This window comes from Quercus suber, unplaced genomic scaffold (assembly GCF_002906115.3).
Source record: "Quercus suber isolate HL8 unplaced genomic scaffold, Cork oak 2.0 scaffold_411, whole genome shotgun sequence".
NCBI classification, from domain to species: domain Eukaryota; kingdom Viridiplantae; phylum Streptophyta; class Magnoliopsida; order Fagales; family Fagaceae; genus Quercus; species Quercus suber.
The window spans coordinates 656,425-674,103 of NW_027069862.1; the positions used below are offsets into that span (position 1 = coordinate 656,425).

Sequence of the window (17,679 nt, forward strand, 5' to 3'; positions counted from 1 at the left end):
TCCTTAGTTATATTATGTTCAATGTATTCAAAGGTGATAGAATGAGTCGATTAATAAAATTATTGAGCATTTGAGTAATAGGCACATTGGTCTTTGTTGGTTCATTCTTCTTTTCTCTTCTCTTTCTTTTCTTCATCTTCTTTTTCTAAAGTTATTGTTCATAGGTACTATTCACACAACCCCTGAACAACCCTCATTTCCCTCTAATTTTTTTTTTTTTTTTTTACAACCCTAAAGAGAATGATACATCCAAGGATGGCTGTACCAAAGGCCAATGAGTCATATTTTATGTTTTGAGCCCTTCTCCTATTTATTTTAGGAGTTATTAAGTCTTTTTTTAAATAGTATTCCTTTTCATTCTAAGAATAGGCTACGTAGAGTCCAAATCCTTCTAAGAAAGGGATTAACAATAGTCTTAATATAAGGGCTCTATTGTAATCAATGTTATTTGAATACTAATTGATTAATAAAATTTAGTAGCTTATTTTAAGTTCCAAGGGTGTGATTGTCTTATCCTTTCTAAGTGTGATTGCTTAGGAAGATCTAGGTGTGATTGCCTAGTGATTTATTGATTTTATTTCCCGTTTGTCCCTTATTTCAGCCTTAAAAAAGTTAACAATATTCATTCTTTTCTAATCTAAAACGCTTAAACATCGATCCTTACTCAATAACTCATTAAGAAACCTAGTACAGAGTTGAATTCTTGAAGATCTTGCATCAAATGTATTACCACTAAAACCTATTGTTAAGACATAATCACCAAGTCGTCATGTATCAAGAAATTTTATACCTTACCTTATAATTAATATAATCATCATAAACTAAATCAAGAAATATATTAAAGGCATCCTAAGTTTATGCATTCAATCTAGGTAGGATCAACCTACCTATTATAATAATAATTTAAGGCTCTAAAACTTTTTGTCAATTATATAGCAAATCATTTATATGTAAAACCAAAACTAAGAGAAAATTCAATTATGCTTTACTCAAGTGTTTAAATTTCAAGTTTTTGTAGTCTAAAATTATGAAAAAAAAAAAAAATGGTTTATGGATCGAATAGTAAATAACATTTGATTGATACAAAATTTGATGTGTATTAACAACATAAAAAACATGCAATCTAATGATTAGATTTTTAAAATATGTATTTATGGCGGGCAAAAAGTAAAAACAGGGAAATAAGAAAATTATAATTGTATTACTATTTGCTCTCACAATTCATTTTTTAGCGGTAGAGTGCAAAGTCAACCTTCAAATACCCATTTTGGGACAAAAATTGATAGTTAGACCAATCTTAGGTGTGTAGTAATAATATTCAACTAGAAAAAGCCTTGAAATGCAAGGTTTTCAGACCCGGATCATTCATTGAACCGTAAAAGAGAGAGGTTCAAGGGTTTTAAGGTCGAACTGAGGTCGAACCGGGGTCGAACCGTAATGACGTCATAATTAATTTAATAATTATTTTAAATATATATAAAAACATTAAATTAATAAAAAAATAGAAAAATTAACTAAAATAGTCTAATTCATTTAGAGAAGCTTATTTCTAAAAAATACATAAAACTTACAAAAATATAGTACACAACTACACATTCTTACACACTATGCATAAACTATACATTGTTTCTCATAACTACACACTCTGTGCATAAACTGTATGCATAAACTGTGTGCATAAAACAATGTTAATTCAAACATAAACTGGAATCAAACATTTTGGGTGACCTTCGCTTCCTTTATTCGTGTACTTCTTAATGATATGGGACCTGAGGCAGGGACATGTGCCACCAACAACTAAACAAAATAGAATAGTTCCATTCCACAAGGAACTCCCAAGTTTCACCCAATGAGGAATTTCTTAGTAAGCTCTGGGTGCAGAAAGTCTGTTCTATAATTTCATATCCAAAGAAAACAAAACGTTTTTCAAAATGTCCAAAAATAGTTTTTAAAATACCAGAACCAATCCAAAATACAACTACACATTGTTTCTCATAATACAACTACGTGTACAACCTTGTTTCTCATAATAATGTTTTCCAAGTTACAGTACACAAACACAACTACATATTGTTTCTTACAAAAATACATAAAAACTTGTTTCTAAAAAACAATAATAAAACTTCAAACTCCAAGTTACACATAGTGTCTTACAAAAAGACATAGAAAGTATTTCTAAAATACAAAATAGAACTTCAAAGTTCCAACAGAGTTATTATGATCATAAATTATCAATGTCATAATAGTTATCATGCTCATCATCATTCCCTAGAAATCCAAGATGAGGGCCAATAGGTTGTCCAAATGTTCCTAAATCAATTCCTTCAACCTCACTGCTATCATCTACAGATTCTACACATAAGTTTGAAAAAAATAAAAAGAAAAATCATTATAATGTTTACAAAAGTTTGAAAAAAAATAAAAGAAAAATCACTATAGGTTATTAAATTGTTTACATATAAACTAACCTTTAATATTAGAAGAAGGCCCTGCACTTGCTGGATATGCACCCTCTTCATAAATTGCATTCTCCAACTCTTCATAATTAAGATATGGGTCTTCCTCTTCCACAAATACCCAAAAATCAGTTTTGTCAATACTTGCATAATCAATGGGGTCAAAATTAAACTTTTTGTTATAAAACCTGCATCATAAAATGTCATGCTCATTATTGGAATTTGAACATAATTAGTAACTAACAATTACATTATATAAATGACTTCTTAAAAATTAATATAATGACAAGATATAGCATTTAGTTACCTATGTCTCAATCGCAAGTTATGATGAACAAACACAAGATCATTGAGCCTTTGATGCTCCAACCTATTTCTCCTCTTAGAATGTATTTGGTCAAATAAACTCCAACAACGCTCACATCCAGAAGAGGCGGAAGTTTGGCTAAGGATTCTAATTGCCAATTTTTGCAAGTTTGGAGCATCAGCACCTCACAACTTCCACCATTCATCCAATTTTCATAACACAACGTAATCTAATATTAATCAACATAAACAAACAAACTTTCAATTGAATAATCAATTCAGTTATTCTAACTATAGTGACAAAACTAACTTTCAACATGAACAAAAAAAACTAAAACTTGTTTATAGTATTAAAGAAAACCAATTACTTCTCACCTGGATGAGTGGTCATGCTTGTTGACAATGCAAGATCTCTATCAAAGCTCCCAATACGGTCTCGAAAATATTGGGTTTCCTTAATTACCTTTTCTTTGTCACCATCATATTTTGTCCCAATGTAGTCCAAAATAGCCATATGTACTGCTGGTTTCCGACAAAAATTCTCCTCATCATATTGAAAAGCAAGATTTAACCAATATGCAGCAACATGAAAATCTTTACGCAAATGTTTGTCCCAACGGTTTTTTATAATTGAGGTGTATGGCTTGTACAAGTGCTTCTTCATTCGAAAGATCTTCTTGATTCCCAACCGTGCGCTATGCATGCCCTCATACACATATCCTATTGCAGGCCTTTGATCAAAATCAACAATCCGTAACAAACGAATGAATGGCGATTAAATCTTGACAAGAACATTAATATCATCCCAAAAAGAATTATCCAAAATGATAGAAACTACTTCTTTTGCCTTTGACTCTCTTGCTAATCTATTCTCCACAAAGAACTTGCTAGTCACTAAGGCTTGCAAGTCATGCTTATGCACATGAAGGCTTCCAAATGAAAGGAAAGTAGTAGCAAATCTTGTTGCTCCTACACGTACAATATTTGTCCAACCAGGTCTCTTCCTCAACCAAGCAATCAAAGCCACATGATTATAAATAAAAACTGTAATTTTGGATGCACGTTTTTTGAGTCTCTTCACATGAGGCATGTCTCCCATATCATGTAACACAAGATTCAGGCAATGTGCTGCACAAGGAGACCAACTAATAGTTTTATACTTTTCACACAACAATTTACCAACAAATACATAATTGGAAGCATTATCAGTAACCATGTGAACTATGTTTTTGGACCAACCCATGTAACTACTTCATTAAACAATTTAAACAAGTTTTTGGTACTCTTCACAATATCTAAGGTATCAACTGATTTTACAAATACCATTCCCCTAGGACAATAAACAAGGAAATTAATCAATGACCTATGTCTAGTATCTATCCAACCATCAGCCATAAGTGTACATCCAACTTCTGCCTAATGCCTATGTTGTGACTCAACCAACAACTGAACCTCTTTCTTTTGATCCCTCAACAAAGGGACCCGTACAGCATGATAAGATGGGCCTTTGTAACCAGGACCAGCACCAGCTACAGCATCAATCATCTTTTGGTAGTACACTGAATTCACTACATTAAAAGGAATGCAATTATCATACAAAAACCTTACAATAGCCATATCAGCTTGCCTCACCCTTTCTTTACTTTGGAACACACTTTTAAGACTAGGTTGAGCTCCTGGAGTAGTTCTTGGAGCAAAGTAATTATCCAGTGGGTTTGTACCCTTTCTTTTACCTAAAATAGGTTTTTTAGGCAACCCACTACTAAATACTTCTTGAACATCTTCATCTTCTTGCATATCACTATTTGTGGAAGGCACACTAAACATTTCTTCTTGACGTTGTTTTTCTTCAACTCAAACTCCTTCACATATTCTAACATTTGGTGTCTCACATCATAAGAAACCTTTTTACACGATATAATATCACCTTTTATCCCCGCAAGGTGTTTTTTCATCCTATTAATACCCCCACCTTTATATGTTTGCCTACAATACACACATGTAAAAGTATTCTGTCCCTTCTCATCCGTCTCAAGGCAAAAATGTTCCCAAGCCGGATCAACCTTTTCCCTTACTCTTGAGCTAGACTCCACTACATTGGAATCAACTTCATGTGATGGAGTAGACCCGGTCTCTGTTTCCATTTTAATCTAAAGGACTAAACAACCAGTCAAACAAACACACATAGACCCATCAATTTTTGAAATACAGATAGTCAAAGAATCACAATTTCATACGCAGAGTCAAATTAACAAACTAATATACACAGAGTAATTAAACTTACCCACAAGAAGCCATAGTAATTTATGAAAAGCATAGGAAAAAAAAAGAGAGTAAACAGTCCTACCTAATCAATTCAAAGCCCTAAGAAAGACACTACCAAAATATCTGATCAAGGCTTTGACTTTGAGCAAAAACCCAACTAATTTAGGATTCAAATATTGAAAAACTGGTCATTAAGTACCCAACCAACCTTCCATCCACATTCCACAAACACAGCTGATTACAAACAGTAACAATCAAGAATGCACGTAAATGGAATGTTGAGAATAAATCATACCGAGCTTTGTTCCAACGAGGATTATTGGAACTCCAAGTGTGTAATGCCTCAATTCAGGAATCCACTGAAATAGAAAAAAAAATAAAAAATAAAAATCTCAGCCCATGCAAATGCAAACATCCAACAAAGAAAGACAATGCGCTATCCTAGGAAACCAACCCTCGTTCATACATTTGTAAGCATCCACCAACATATGCCTACCTAAAAAAATTAAAACAACCATACAATTTTCCTATAGCACTCTGCTTATTGTAACAATAATCCTCTAACTAATCTCCAGACAGAGTCAAGGTATTCAGATTATCCCAAGAGACTAAATCAATCGCCATTTTTGTAGTTCAATTTATGAATTTTGAAAATTTGACCTCTAATCTATATCAATCCTAGCTATAATATTTAAAACTTAGATATAATTTTTTATTTTAACTGAAAGAAATTAATGGGTCTGAATCCCACACACAAAATTAGCAAAACAAAGCTTCCAATAAAATAAACCCAAAACAATAACTACTAATCCCAACCAATACCCATGTTGCTGTGAAGCTGGGACTAGGGACGCCGAAATTGAAAACCAAAATTAATGCATTTCATTTACACCAAAATTATCCATTAATTGGATGGGGATTATGAAAGTTCCAAACATCAAACCAATCAATTTCATCTACTATATCTATATACATTTCATCAAAAAGCTTTTATCTTTTTAATTGTTTGGTTTGCAAAATGAGTAGAATAGTAAAGAGTGCAAATTTAATAGAACAAAAAAATAGAAAGATCAAGTACCAAATGACAACGGCGAGGCAAAGATTGAGCTGCGACGGCAATGAGGGAAAGAGGCAGAGATGAGTGTGAGAGAGAGGTAGAGAGTGAGCTGCAATCTGGGCTGAGCTGTAGCTACGACGACGACAAGGGAGAGAGGCAGTGACGAGAGAATGATTGAGAGAATGTTAAGGGTTTTAAGAGAGTAAGGGAGAGAGGCAGAGAGTGATTGAGAGGGTTTCGTTTCACGAATAAGGGTTATTCATTCAATCCCAAACGTGAAACGACGCCATATTAGGGAGAAAAAAAAAGGGACAGAATGACGCCGTTTTGCTCTTGAAACAAAGCAGCCCGCTTGAACCGTTTGAACCGGTCACGGTTCACAGAACCGGATGGTCAGACCGCGGTCCGAACGGTTCCATGCTTTTTTCACATGGAACGATTCTTCACCTTAAACGGACCGTAGATCTGAACAGTTCAAGGGTTTCCCGGTCAGACCGTACTGTCCGGTCCGGGTTTAACAACCTTGTTGAAATGGCTAAGTGTCCATCCTCAGGTTTGGTCCAAGGAAGAGGTTACAATTGAATAATCTCTCTCTGTTCTCTCTTTCTCCCCTCAAAAAGAACTCTCCTAGATCCAGATGTTTCTTAACTTTATACAGCTGAGCCATAATGCATCTAGAATTTACATTTGGAGGGTTAGGATTAGACTCTCTCGATATTTGTTCCATCAAAACCTTGCTAGAAGGTTTTACACCAAGGTGTGAGCTGTGTGAGCACTATTCACGGTCATTTCTCCATTAATGTGGCTAGCTAAGTGGTTACAGTGCATTTAATGTGAAGGGGATGAATGCTTTTTCCTTCGTTTTTCTTCTCTTCCTTATTTAGTGCCAAGTCACCCTTTTCCTCCATCGAGTTGCGCCATGCTCCCTTCACCCTTGACTCTAAACTTTCCGAGGTTAGGTAGGAGTCCTCGATGCCATTGCCAACTGTAGTAGTTCAACCTCTTCTCAGGTTAGGTGAGTACTCTCTAGAGGCATACTACCAATATTCCACGGAGTTTACCTCCTCGAAAATGCCCCTACCTATCCTATCAGCTTTTTTGGATCCTCGTCCCCCACAGTATTCATGTTAATTTTTTAGTGTGAGTTATAATCTTAATCTACAACTAAGTTTGTAACAAATTTTTTTTTTTTCAATCACCTCACTAATAAGAATTTATTTCTTTTGGTTTTAAACTTCGAAATTCAATTTTTAATTTTTTTTAATTAAAAAAAAAACTTTTGGGATTATTTCCCAATCTCTTCGAAATTGTTGTTTGTCAATGGGTTTTTCATAATTGTTTTGAGGATTAAACAAAGATTTGTTTTGTTATATAAAAGTAATGTACATTTGCACAGGTACAGGTTAGTTTGAAATTAATGGTGGGAGTAAATAATTCATGTCCACCATAATTACAAGTGTGAGATTATTATCTACAAAGCAAAATATTTAAGAGCTTAAGAGAAATATTTTAGGGACCTATTAGTGGTCGGCTTTTGTGAAAAATACATTCACATTTTTCGTGCATGTGCACATTCATGTAGAGAGAGAGAGAGAGAGAGAGAGAGAGAGAGGCGTGAACTGCATACCACAAGTTTTCCCTAAAAAGTGATTTGTAACAAGTTCTTATACATTGTAATTGAACGTAGGGATTTCCTTTTTTATTGTGGCATTGATATAGACATGCTTGAACTGTGATGTCGGTGGCTTGATCTGATCCTAATCCATGTTAGTTTTGGAGTGGCTTGCAAGACATGAATTCTATTGGGGATTGGGTGTGTGTGAGAATATTGATACACCAACTTGCATATCTCCATACTTGATTAGTGGAATTTCTTCGTCATTGCCAATGGATGTAGGCCAAAAGCCGAACCACGTAAATCTTTAGTATTCTTTTGTTTGTGTGTTTGTCTATTTTCAGATTTTTGGCTTGCTTCATTCCTATTGTTTATTTCTTGGAGATTTTTCTAGAGTTATAATATTTTCACAATCAATATTCAAATAAGAGTGCTATCCGGAGGGACTTTCCTACAACATGAACGCCATGTTATATTGGCTCGTTGAAGTACACCAATTTCTTGATGCAATTTTCAATAGACTGAATAATACACTGTTATTCAGCAAAGAAAAAAAAAGTATACACTCTGAATGCCCTCTATGACTTTTTTGTTTTCTTATTACAACGTTCTCTTTCGTATTCAATGCAATCATGAAATAGTAGAGGAAGCTCTTCACGTTCAGTAATATTAAGGAACTGGAATGGGATGGTTACATTGGTTAGGGATCTCACTATCAATTTTCACTTCAAGGAGAATGAAGATAACTAATTAACATCATCCCTAACAAAAGTTTTCTCATAAATTTACTGTGGTGGGCGAAAAGTAGATCAGTAAATTAAGACTTGTTTTAATTTTGCTACAGTTCACTCACACAATTAATTTATAGAGATGGGATGCAAGGTCAACTTTGAAATACCCGTTGTGTAACATGAAACAAAGATCAAAGTTCAATTTTCTTTGTGAAGTGGAAATATTCAATTCGAAATAGCATAGAAATTAGCTAAGTGTTACTCCTCAAGTTCTGTCCGAGGATGAAAGTACAACTAAATGGTTTCTCTCTTTCTTTTGTTTTTCTCCACTCAATCTCCTGTCCCCCTTTGATTCGGTGCTCTTTGGCTTTATATATATTTGCAAGGATGCATCTGGATCTTACATTTGGTGGGTTGAGATCAGATTTTCTTAATACTTGTCCCATCAAGACCTTGCTAGAAGGTTTCTACAAAAATATATGTGCTGTGATGGACACTGTTCATGGTCATTTCACCATTAATGTGGCCAGTTAAGTGGTTGCAATGCATTTAATGCAGAGGGAATGGCTGTCTTGTCCTTCCTTTTTTTTCTCTTCCTTGTTCAGAACCAAATTACCTTTGTCTCCCCGGGGATTGCACCATGCTTCCTTCATTTCGGATTCTCAACCTTCCTGAGGTTAAGTAGGGATCCTCAGCATCTTCATCAGTAGCAGCATCCTGAGCTCCTAACTAGTTAAACAAGTCCTCTCTGTATGGTTCCCCTCCTCAAAATTATTCTTGCTACCTCCATTAACTACCTTTGGTCCTCGTCCCCCCACATTTATTATCCATAAATAATATACTTTATTGTTTTTCTTATTTTGAAGTTCAATTCAAAATGATAGTTACAACTTCAACTATTTTTTTTTATATACAATTGAATGACTATAAAACTTTGAAATCCATGCAATTTAATATATAAGTTAAATATTTTTTTGATTTTTTCCTCAAAGAAGTGTTGTCTAAGAATTTTAACTTTTGGAAGAATGAGAAATTTTAAATTAATTGTTTTATAATTTAAGTGATGTCTTTTTGCTAGGTTCATTAGATTTTAATATAATTTTTTGTCTTAATATGTCCATTTTCACTAACGCAATGTATTGCTAATAAAATGCATGACATCTCAATGAATGTGTATGGTTGGACGAACCAATGATCATAATATATTTGACCATTACTTCCATTTAAAATGTTTTGAAATAAGATATTGGTTCAAAATATAATAAACAAGCCATATTAAAGTATGAGCAAGACTTAGGTACAGTACTTAGGTGCTGTTCCTTAAGTTCTTCTTTTAAGATTTTGTCATATGGCATTTTTCTTATTAATTGAAGTGTATTTTTTAAGTTAAGTAGCCACGTGGCATAATCTTAAAAGAGGAACTCAAAAAACAACACTTAAGGTATTACACATAAGTTTCGTCCTTAAAGTATATGGTGTCCAAATAACCTTACTTCTAGTTGTGAAAAGACAATGTTTATTGTTAAATGCTCATGTATATGACTTTGCCAAAAAAACTTGTGTTTATTGAAAACTTATAGAAAAGATGAATTCTTCAAAGGGGAAGCCATAAACTCTAGAACTGTACACAGTGTGGTGCGATTGGTTTTGGGGGATGTTTTACACAGCAACTGCAGGGGTGGTTTTCCTACATGTCTGACTATACTTTAATTGTGGAGGGGTGGAAACTGGCCTACACAAGGTGTGGTGCACCATACTAGTTTGGTGTGGTTAGTTTGGTTATTCCTCCATTTTCTCAAGACAAACTCAATAAAGTCAACACCTCAAACCACATCATAATCATTAAAATACTCCAAATATTTCCACACACAAAAAACAAACTAATTTACTATCTTAATCTCAACAATCTCCTTTCAAATCACAAAAACTCAAATAAAAACAAAAAACAAAACATAACTCATAAAATATTTATAAAAATAATAATAATAACAAAAATGCACATGCAAACTTGGTTGAAAGCATAGTAGGAATTGAGAATCAAAACCTTCTCATATGAGGGGGGCTTAAATCCTGTCACAAAATGTTTCAAACTAAGGATCTTATGGATATTAAGAGATTTTAGGAACTACTAAGTCAACTCCTTAAAATCATTAATATAATTGTATTAGAATCACTAAAGAATAGCCATGTTTTATTTCATAAAAATAATGAATTTGAGTGTGGTTTTTATACCATTTGTATAATCTATGTAATCTCATTATATTTAAATTAAGATAATATAATTTTGTAACTTATTTGAGTTCCATATAAGATTTTTTTTTTTTTAGGATGAATTATTTTATACATTTTGGGGCTAGATGGGCCATGGTCCCCCTTGCCCATACTTAGCTTTGTCCCTGACAAGCATAAGTTGGCGTCATCTACTCATCATGCAAGTGTCAAAGGAAGGCTCATTGGAAAGTCAATTGGCAATTTGGCATCACTGGAAACCCCATTTCACCAATTGAGTCATTATTTTGAAACAAGCCTTTTATGGTTCTTCCATTTAAAACAAAACAAAAAAAAAAAAAAAAAAAAAAAAAAAAAAAAAAAAAAAAAAAAAAAAAAAAAAAAAAAAAAACCAAACAAACAAACAAACAAAAAGCCTTCATGATTCCATAAGGGAGCAAAGATGCTACTTTAAAGCCCATTTGGACACCCTTCAATTAGTGGGAAGACATTAAAGATGACCCCCAATATGGATCTACATATTTATATAATTAAGACCAGATACTTGTGAATATTGGTCATTTAAAGGATTAATTATGATTAATGATATGTCATAATCTCATTGGTCTATAGGTAGGACACGAATGCAAGATCAAGCATAAGAAAGTTTAATTCTAATAAATAACTTGTAAAACCAAGAGTCTTGTAACTTAATTAATTAGCATTTCAAACCATTTTAACAAAAATATTTAGGGTTCAAGCTTCACTTCTCCATTGTGTCTATTAAATTATTAAAAATAATAATAATAATTAGATCTCTTAGAAATAAGTATTTATTTAAAATAAAACACTTTCTAATTATCAACTAGCATTATCTAACCAACTAAATTTTAGGTCTCAAAGTTGAATTGTACTTAAAAACTTATCATTAAAATGTCAAAATCACTAAAAACTTGAAATAGGCCAACTTGGACTCATTTTGTAAACACCTCATTATACATAAACACCTCTTGTAACTCTTATTTAATCTCATCATATCACAACCATCGCATCACATCTAATTGCATTTTATGAAATAAGTTTTGAAGTTATAACTGTTAGAATAATAATTCATGAACCTTAATCAGATAAGTGGATTGAAAGATCTCATAAGCTTGCTTCCAAGACTTCAGGGCGTACTCCAAAAGATTACCAACTCAACTGTTACAGAAAAATGTGCTCCCAAAAATATGCTAGCTAATAACCTTTCAGTTGTTCTGGTTTTTGACTGTGAATAAAAAAGAAATTTAAGGAAACCAATTTTCTTGCAAAGGTATCAACCTTAGTTAAGTGGGGGCACTTGTGAATCTGTGATTAGTGGTGGTGGTTCTGGTGGGGAGGACTTTTCATTTACTAGTTTAAAGTCCAGCATTGGAAGTAATTTGAAACAAGTAACAACCATATGAGATAGCTGATCTCAGATTTTCGGCGTGTATGGACATCATTTGTCAAAAGCAGCCGACTAAAGAAGAAAATGGAGGCTCAGTTGATCAGCAACATCCTCCTAACCCTAACCTAATAATGCAGTAGTCTAATCATTCAGCTAAAGTCTAAGGACATTAATCCTTTGAAAGAAAAAAAAGTAGAATTTTGCTCCCGTAAAATGACAACAACTGGATACCAAAACGTCAAATCCAAAAAGCAGCAATTATATGTCATATGTGTCATAGATCGATAGATCAATAGAAAAGAATATCAAACTGTTTTATTCAACTATTAATTGATGTACACCGGACTCATCTACAAATGGATACACGTGTCAACGCAAAGCAAATGAATCTCCCAAATAATCATCATCATCATACAAATCCAACCTAGAGGCTAGAAGTCAAACCCAATATTGAATGATCAAACACAACAACAAAAAAATAAAAATAAATATCGGAAAATTTGAAAAAGAACATAAAAAAAAAAAGAGGGAAATAAATAGATCTCATCCGTCCATCAAAAATAAAGATCTATAGTCATGAGCCTCCACGTGGACGAAACCTCCCAAAAAGGAAAAACCCCCCATAGTCTCTAAGCCAACACCACAGCGGCAAAGAAAGTTCCAACAAGAGCTGTTCCAGCAATCACAGCTTTGCTTGTAGAGAAAGCAGCACTGGGTGGCGGTGGTGCTTCAGAAGCCGGAGTCGGTGACCCGGATGGGGATGAGCCGGGTGAGCCGGGAGCAGGTGGAGAAGAGCTTGATGGAGTGGGAGCTGAGCTTGGAGCCTTGGGTGAAGGAGATGGAGCTTTGGGAGAAGGAGATGGAGCTGGGGTAGCTGAAGGAGTTGGAGCTGGTGGAGTTGATGTTGGAGCTGGAGATGGAGTTGGAGATGCTTTTGGTGATGGGGTTGGAGCCGGTGGTGTGGCGGTGGGTGGTGTGGCGGTTGGTGGAGTTGCTGTGGGTGGTGTGGCCGTTGGTGGTGAAGCTTTTGGTGCAGCCCCGGGTGCTTGAGCTATGCATAAAGTGGCCAAAAGACCCAAGATCATCATGAACGCTTGGAACTTAGCAAAACCCATCTCCATTTTTCTTTGCTAATTCGAAAGAGAAAGTGAGAAGAGTTTTGTGCTTCGAGGGAGAGAGAGAGAGAGAGTTTGAGAGTGTGTGGGTGGCTGAAAAGTTTGGGGAGAATATATAAAAAGGAGAGGATATAAAGTGGAGTTGAAGTACAGCGAGGAATCAATAATGCTTTAAGATTCCTCGAATCGTTTTAAATCTTATGCTCATGTACCAATATGTGTTATATATATATAAAAACATATACATGCACCCACCTTTGTTGTGTCTTGGCTTTGATGAGCTAGCTTCTAGCTAGGTCCACCCAAGCAAAGGCGGTGTGAAATATTCAATAATGGGTCGCTATTTTTTACATTTTTTTCCGTGGAACTTTCTTCATGGACTCCGATACGGAAGGTGCACCTAACGAAACCAGTCACATTACGACACCTGTCCATGAAAAGGTTTTATCAGTAACTTAATCATTCTCTAAATATGTTTAAATACTTAATTTGTCCTCTTAATTACAACCACGCCATTCCAGATTGAACGTGTGGCAGTTGCTCAAGGTCAGTAAGATGTCTTTGTCCACACACAAAGTGTTGAGTTTTTTGACAATACTAAATTGTGGACTTTGTCTTCACAGTCTGTCTTCACTCTTCCGCGTTAAACTTTTCTTTTTTTTTTCTTTTTTTTTTGATGGGCGCGTTAACCTTTTCAACAACTACTTGGCGTTCCCCTCAAAAAAAAAAAAAAAAAAAAAAAAACTACTTGGCGTTGTCGGTTGATATTACTAAAGTGGCAAGTGTGAATTACTTTAATTCTATGCACGTTCCACACAAATCTAGAGTGTGAATAGTAAGACCGTATGTAATCTTCTAAGCTAAAAGCCTCAAATTGAGAACGTGATGTAAGTAAGAGTAAACCATTTTGTCTTTTTGATCCTCCATTGTGGGCAATCACGGTCCAAGTCAAAACTTGGGGTCAGTACACGTGTCGTTTTACTGTGCTTTGGATCAAGAGCTTTTTATGTATTAAACTACAGAAGATGATGGCTTATATTATATTCTATTCCCATTAGATTATTAGCTGGGTTTATAGCCGTTAGGTATAGATAATTGGGGAGAGAGAAAAATAAATAAGTAAATTACGAATGTAACCGTTACAAATGGAAAACAACTAATAACATGTTCATTTCAATCAAGAAAATTATGTTGCCCTAAATATATGCATGTCTTCCTGTCGTGTTATAAAAAAAAAAAAAAAAAGAGTTGATAAACGTGAGCCCTAGTGGTGTAGGTGAAAGCAGAAACACTGCTTTACTTGGGAAATAATGGGAATATTATATACGTGTGTAATAATACTTTTAGTGTTTCTAGTTGTATATGTTTACTTGAATGAAGTATAGAGCTGGCAAAAGCTGGCAAGAATAGAACATCAACGTTGTGAAAGGTTGAGAGCATGTGAACTCTAATAGTTTTGAAAATAGGGGGCATGATTGCTGCTGAGTGCTAAGGAAGTGGCGTTCTGATATCTCCAAATAACAACAAAAATGATGCTCTGACTAAAATAAATGTTTAGGTCTCTTTGAGGGATTTGATTGGTTCTACATAGTTTAAATTCATTTGTTCTTAATTTTGATCATACTTTGAGTATTCATGAGGAATAGATTCAACCTAACTGAAAGGTGGAAAAAAAAAAAAATCAAATTGCAAAGTATGGTTAGCACAGGTGTGAGGTGATAGGCCAAATAGGAAATATTGTGAAATTGTTGTAAATTTTTGTTATGACCTTAATATTAGTATAAATTTAAAAATAAATAAATAAAGACTCTAACAAATTCAACTAGTAAAGTTTTTAGTTGTTGAATAACAATATTGTTGGTGTAACAAAATCCTTTTACAATGATGCAAATGTATTAATAGTAAGAATTGTGTTGGTAAAATCACTAAAATGCATGAACAAATAATAATATTTCCTATTGAAAATAGGAAGAAAAGAAACGAGATAAACGATAATAGATGATTAACAATGTGAGTCTATTAGAAATCACCAACAAGAGAAAAATCCAAGTGAAGAGATTCAAGTAAGGCCCGATCGACCTGCTCTGAGACTGTATAGAAATTTGTGAAAAGGTTGATAGAGAATAGGGGTGTCCAGCGACCCGTGACATCCGACCCGCCTGACCAAATCCGCCCGACCCGAAGGTCCACGGGTGAATCCGGTTGCATGCATTGGTCGGATACGGGTGCTGTTTTAAGAGGAACCGAATCTTCGGTTCGGGTTTCGGGTTACACAACAAAAAATCCGAATAACCCGACCCGACCGAATATTTGAGAAAATAAACTAAAAATTTGAAAGTGCTGGTCAGTGGTCTCCCTCTCCACTCAGCCTCAACCACTCACATCACATCTTCAGCTTTGGGCAGTGGCTAACGTGCAGTTAGCTTTGGCACAAATACCCAATTTTAAATCCAGCCATTTATTCAAATCAAATTCAAATCAACGGCTACAATTAAACTTTAGTTACTTTACAGCCCTAGTACAAGTACAGAAAATCCTAAACTCTACACAGCCCTAGCAATTAAAGATCAACGGTTACAATTTAGCTAATATTAAAATCCACGGTCACAATTTAGCTAATATTACAATCCACGGTCACAATTAAAGGAAAAAATTTGATTAGATTTCATCACTTGGTCTCAGTGTCTCAGATGAGGGACGGTGATAGATTTCAATATTTCATCACTTGGTCTCAGTGTCTCACCGTGATAGATTTCATCACTTGGTCTCAGGTCTCAGTGTCTCACATGAAATCTCTCTTCACCGAATCAAGACCAAGTGATTCACATCAACGGCCTCAATCTCTCTTTAGTAACCACTCTCTCACCAAATCAACGGCCCTCATCTTAGACCTCCCTCACTCTAATCTCAATCTCATATCTCTCGGCCTACTCACTCTCAGACAGTCAGACTTAGACGTTCTCTCTCTCTCTCTCTCTCTCTCTTTCTCTCTCAAATCTCAATCTCAAATCCTCCTCACAACCTGAAATCTCTTCACCAAATCCCTCAAAACCTGAAATTTCTTCACCAAATCCTCAACTCTAAAGTCTAATCTCTGCAGTCTTCACCAATTTCATACGAAATCTCAAATCTTGAGCAATCTTCACTCTTTAAAAGCAATGAACAGAGCACTCTCTCAAACTCTCAGCTCTCCGTCTCCCTTTGCCTTTCTCTACTCCAACTCCAAGGTCCAAAGACTCCAAACCCTACCATCAGCTTGTGTAGAAACAGAGGGAACATTAGTGGAGGAATCCATGACCTAAAAAATCAAATATAGAAATTAGCAAACTAGAACAACAACAATTAATAATAATAATCAAACAAACCAAGGGTGAAAATGTTTGATACTTGAATCCAGATAATAGTATTCTACATAAAACATAAAACTCTAACATAAAACAGTATACTAACAAAACACAAAGGGAAACAAAAATCATACCTTTAAGAAACCAGGGGTGTTGGGGTTTTGAATTTGAAGGCTGAAAACCCCACTTGGACAACTTTCAATTCCTGAGTAAAATTAAAATAAGACCAGAATTAATCAAACAAATAAACAAAGAACAAAAAAAGTAAAATGGTTAGGGTTTTAAGTTTTTTTAGCGAGTGTTTCAAATTATGAAACTTGAGAGTTTATTTGATTTTTAACAGTATAAATTTTACTAAATAATAAAAGCAAAAACATTGAACACATCCACAGCAGCTTAAGTTACATGCATCAACTCTAACTCTCTAAGTCTCTAACAAAAAAAGGAACAAAATCCCAACTTTGAACACAAAAAAAAAGGGAAGCAAAAATCATACCTTAAAAAACCGTGTGTTAATTTCAAGTTTGAAGATTGAAAACCCACACGTACACAACTTTCAATTCCTGAATAAAATTTAAACATGAACAAAATTAATCAAACAAATGATGAAATGAACAAAGAACAAAAAAAAAAAGTAAATGGTTTAGGCTTCTACTGTTAAAATGAAATAACCCCATAGTTTTATAATTTGAAACCCTAACTTCAAATTATAAAACTATGGGGTTATTTCATTTTAACAGTAGATTTTCTTAGCATATATAAATATATAATCAATGAGAGAGTGAAAAAAAGAGAAATGAGAAAAGGAGAACACATACCTAGGTTCAGCCTATATGATCGACGGCAGGAAGAGGAGTGGCTGCTGGTGGTGGCGGTGGCGGCGGCTATGTGTGAAGAACTTGTAGTGAGAAGCTAGGGTTTGGAGTCTTTGGACCTTGGAGTTGGAGTAGAGAAAGGCAAAGGGAGACGGAGAGCTGAGAGTTTGAGAGAGTGCTCTGTTCATTGCTTTTAAAGAGTGAAGATTGCTCAAGATTTGAGATTTCGTATGAAATTGGTGAAGACTGCAGAGATTAGACTTTAGAGTTGAGGATTTGGTGAAGAAATTTCAGGTTTTGAGGGATTTGGTGAAGAGATTTCAGGTTGTGAGGAGGAT

At 34.6% G+C, this 17,679-nt stretch overlaps 1 protein-coding gene and 1 long non-coding RNA gene across 2 annotated transcripts; one reads left to right on the forward strand and one right to left on the reverse strand.

Moving 5' to 3' along the window:
- Nucleotides 1–12,700: 12,700 nt before the first annotated feature.
- LOC136062405 (glycine-rich cell wall structural protein 1-like) lies at nucleotides 12,701–13,378 on the forward strand (the record flags this gene model as incomplete). Its single annotated transcript, XM_065761412.1, has 1 exon — nucleotides 12,701–13,378. A coding segment is annotated over one exon (417 nt), but the record flags the coding sequence as incomplete, so codon positions are not given.
- Nucleotides 13,379–16,432: 3,054 nt separating this feature from the next.
- Nucleotides 16,433–17,091, reverse strand: LOC136062403 (uncharacterized). The gene is made up of 3 exons (XR_010624157.1): nucleotides 17,023–17,091; nucleotides 16,661–16,731; nucleotides 16,433–16,480 (listed from the first exon to the last, which is right to left on the reverse strand). It is a non-coding gene; the product is annotated as an uncharacterized LOC136062403 (long non-coding RNA).
- Nucleotides 17,092–17,679: the final 588 nt, after the last annotated feature.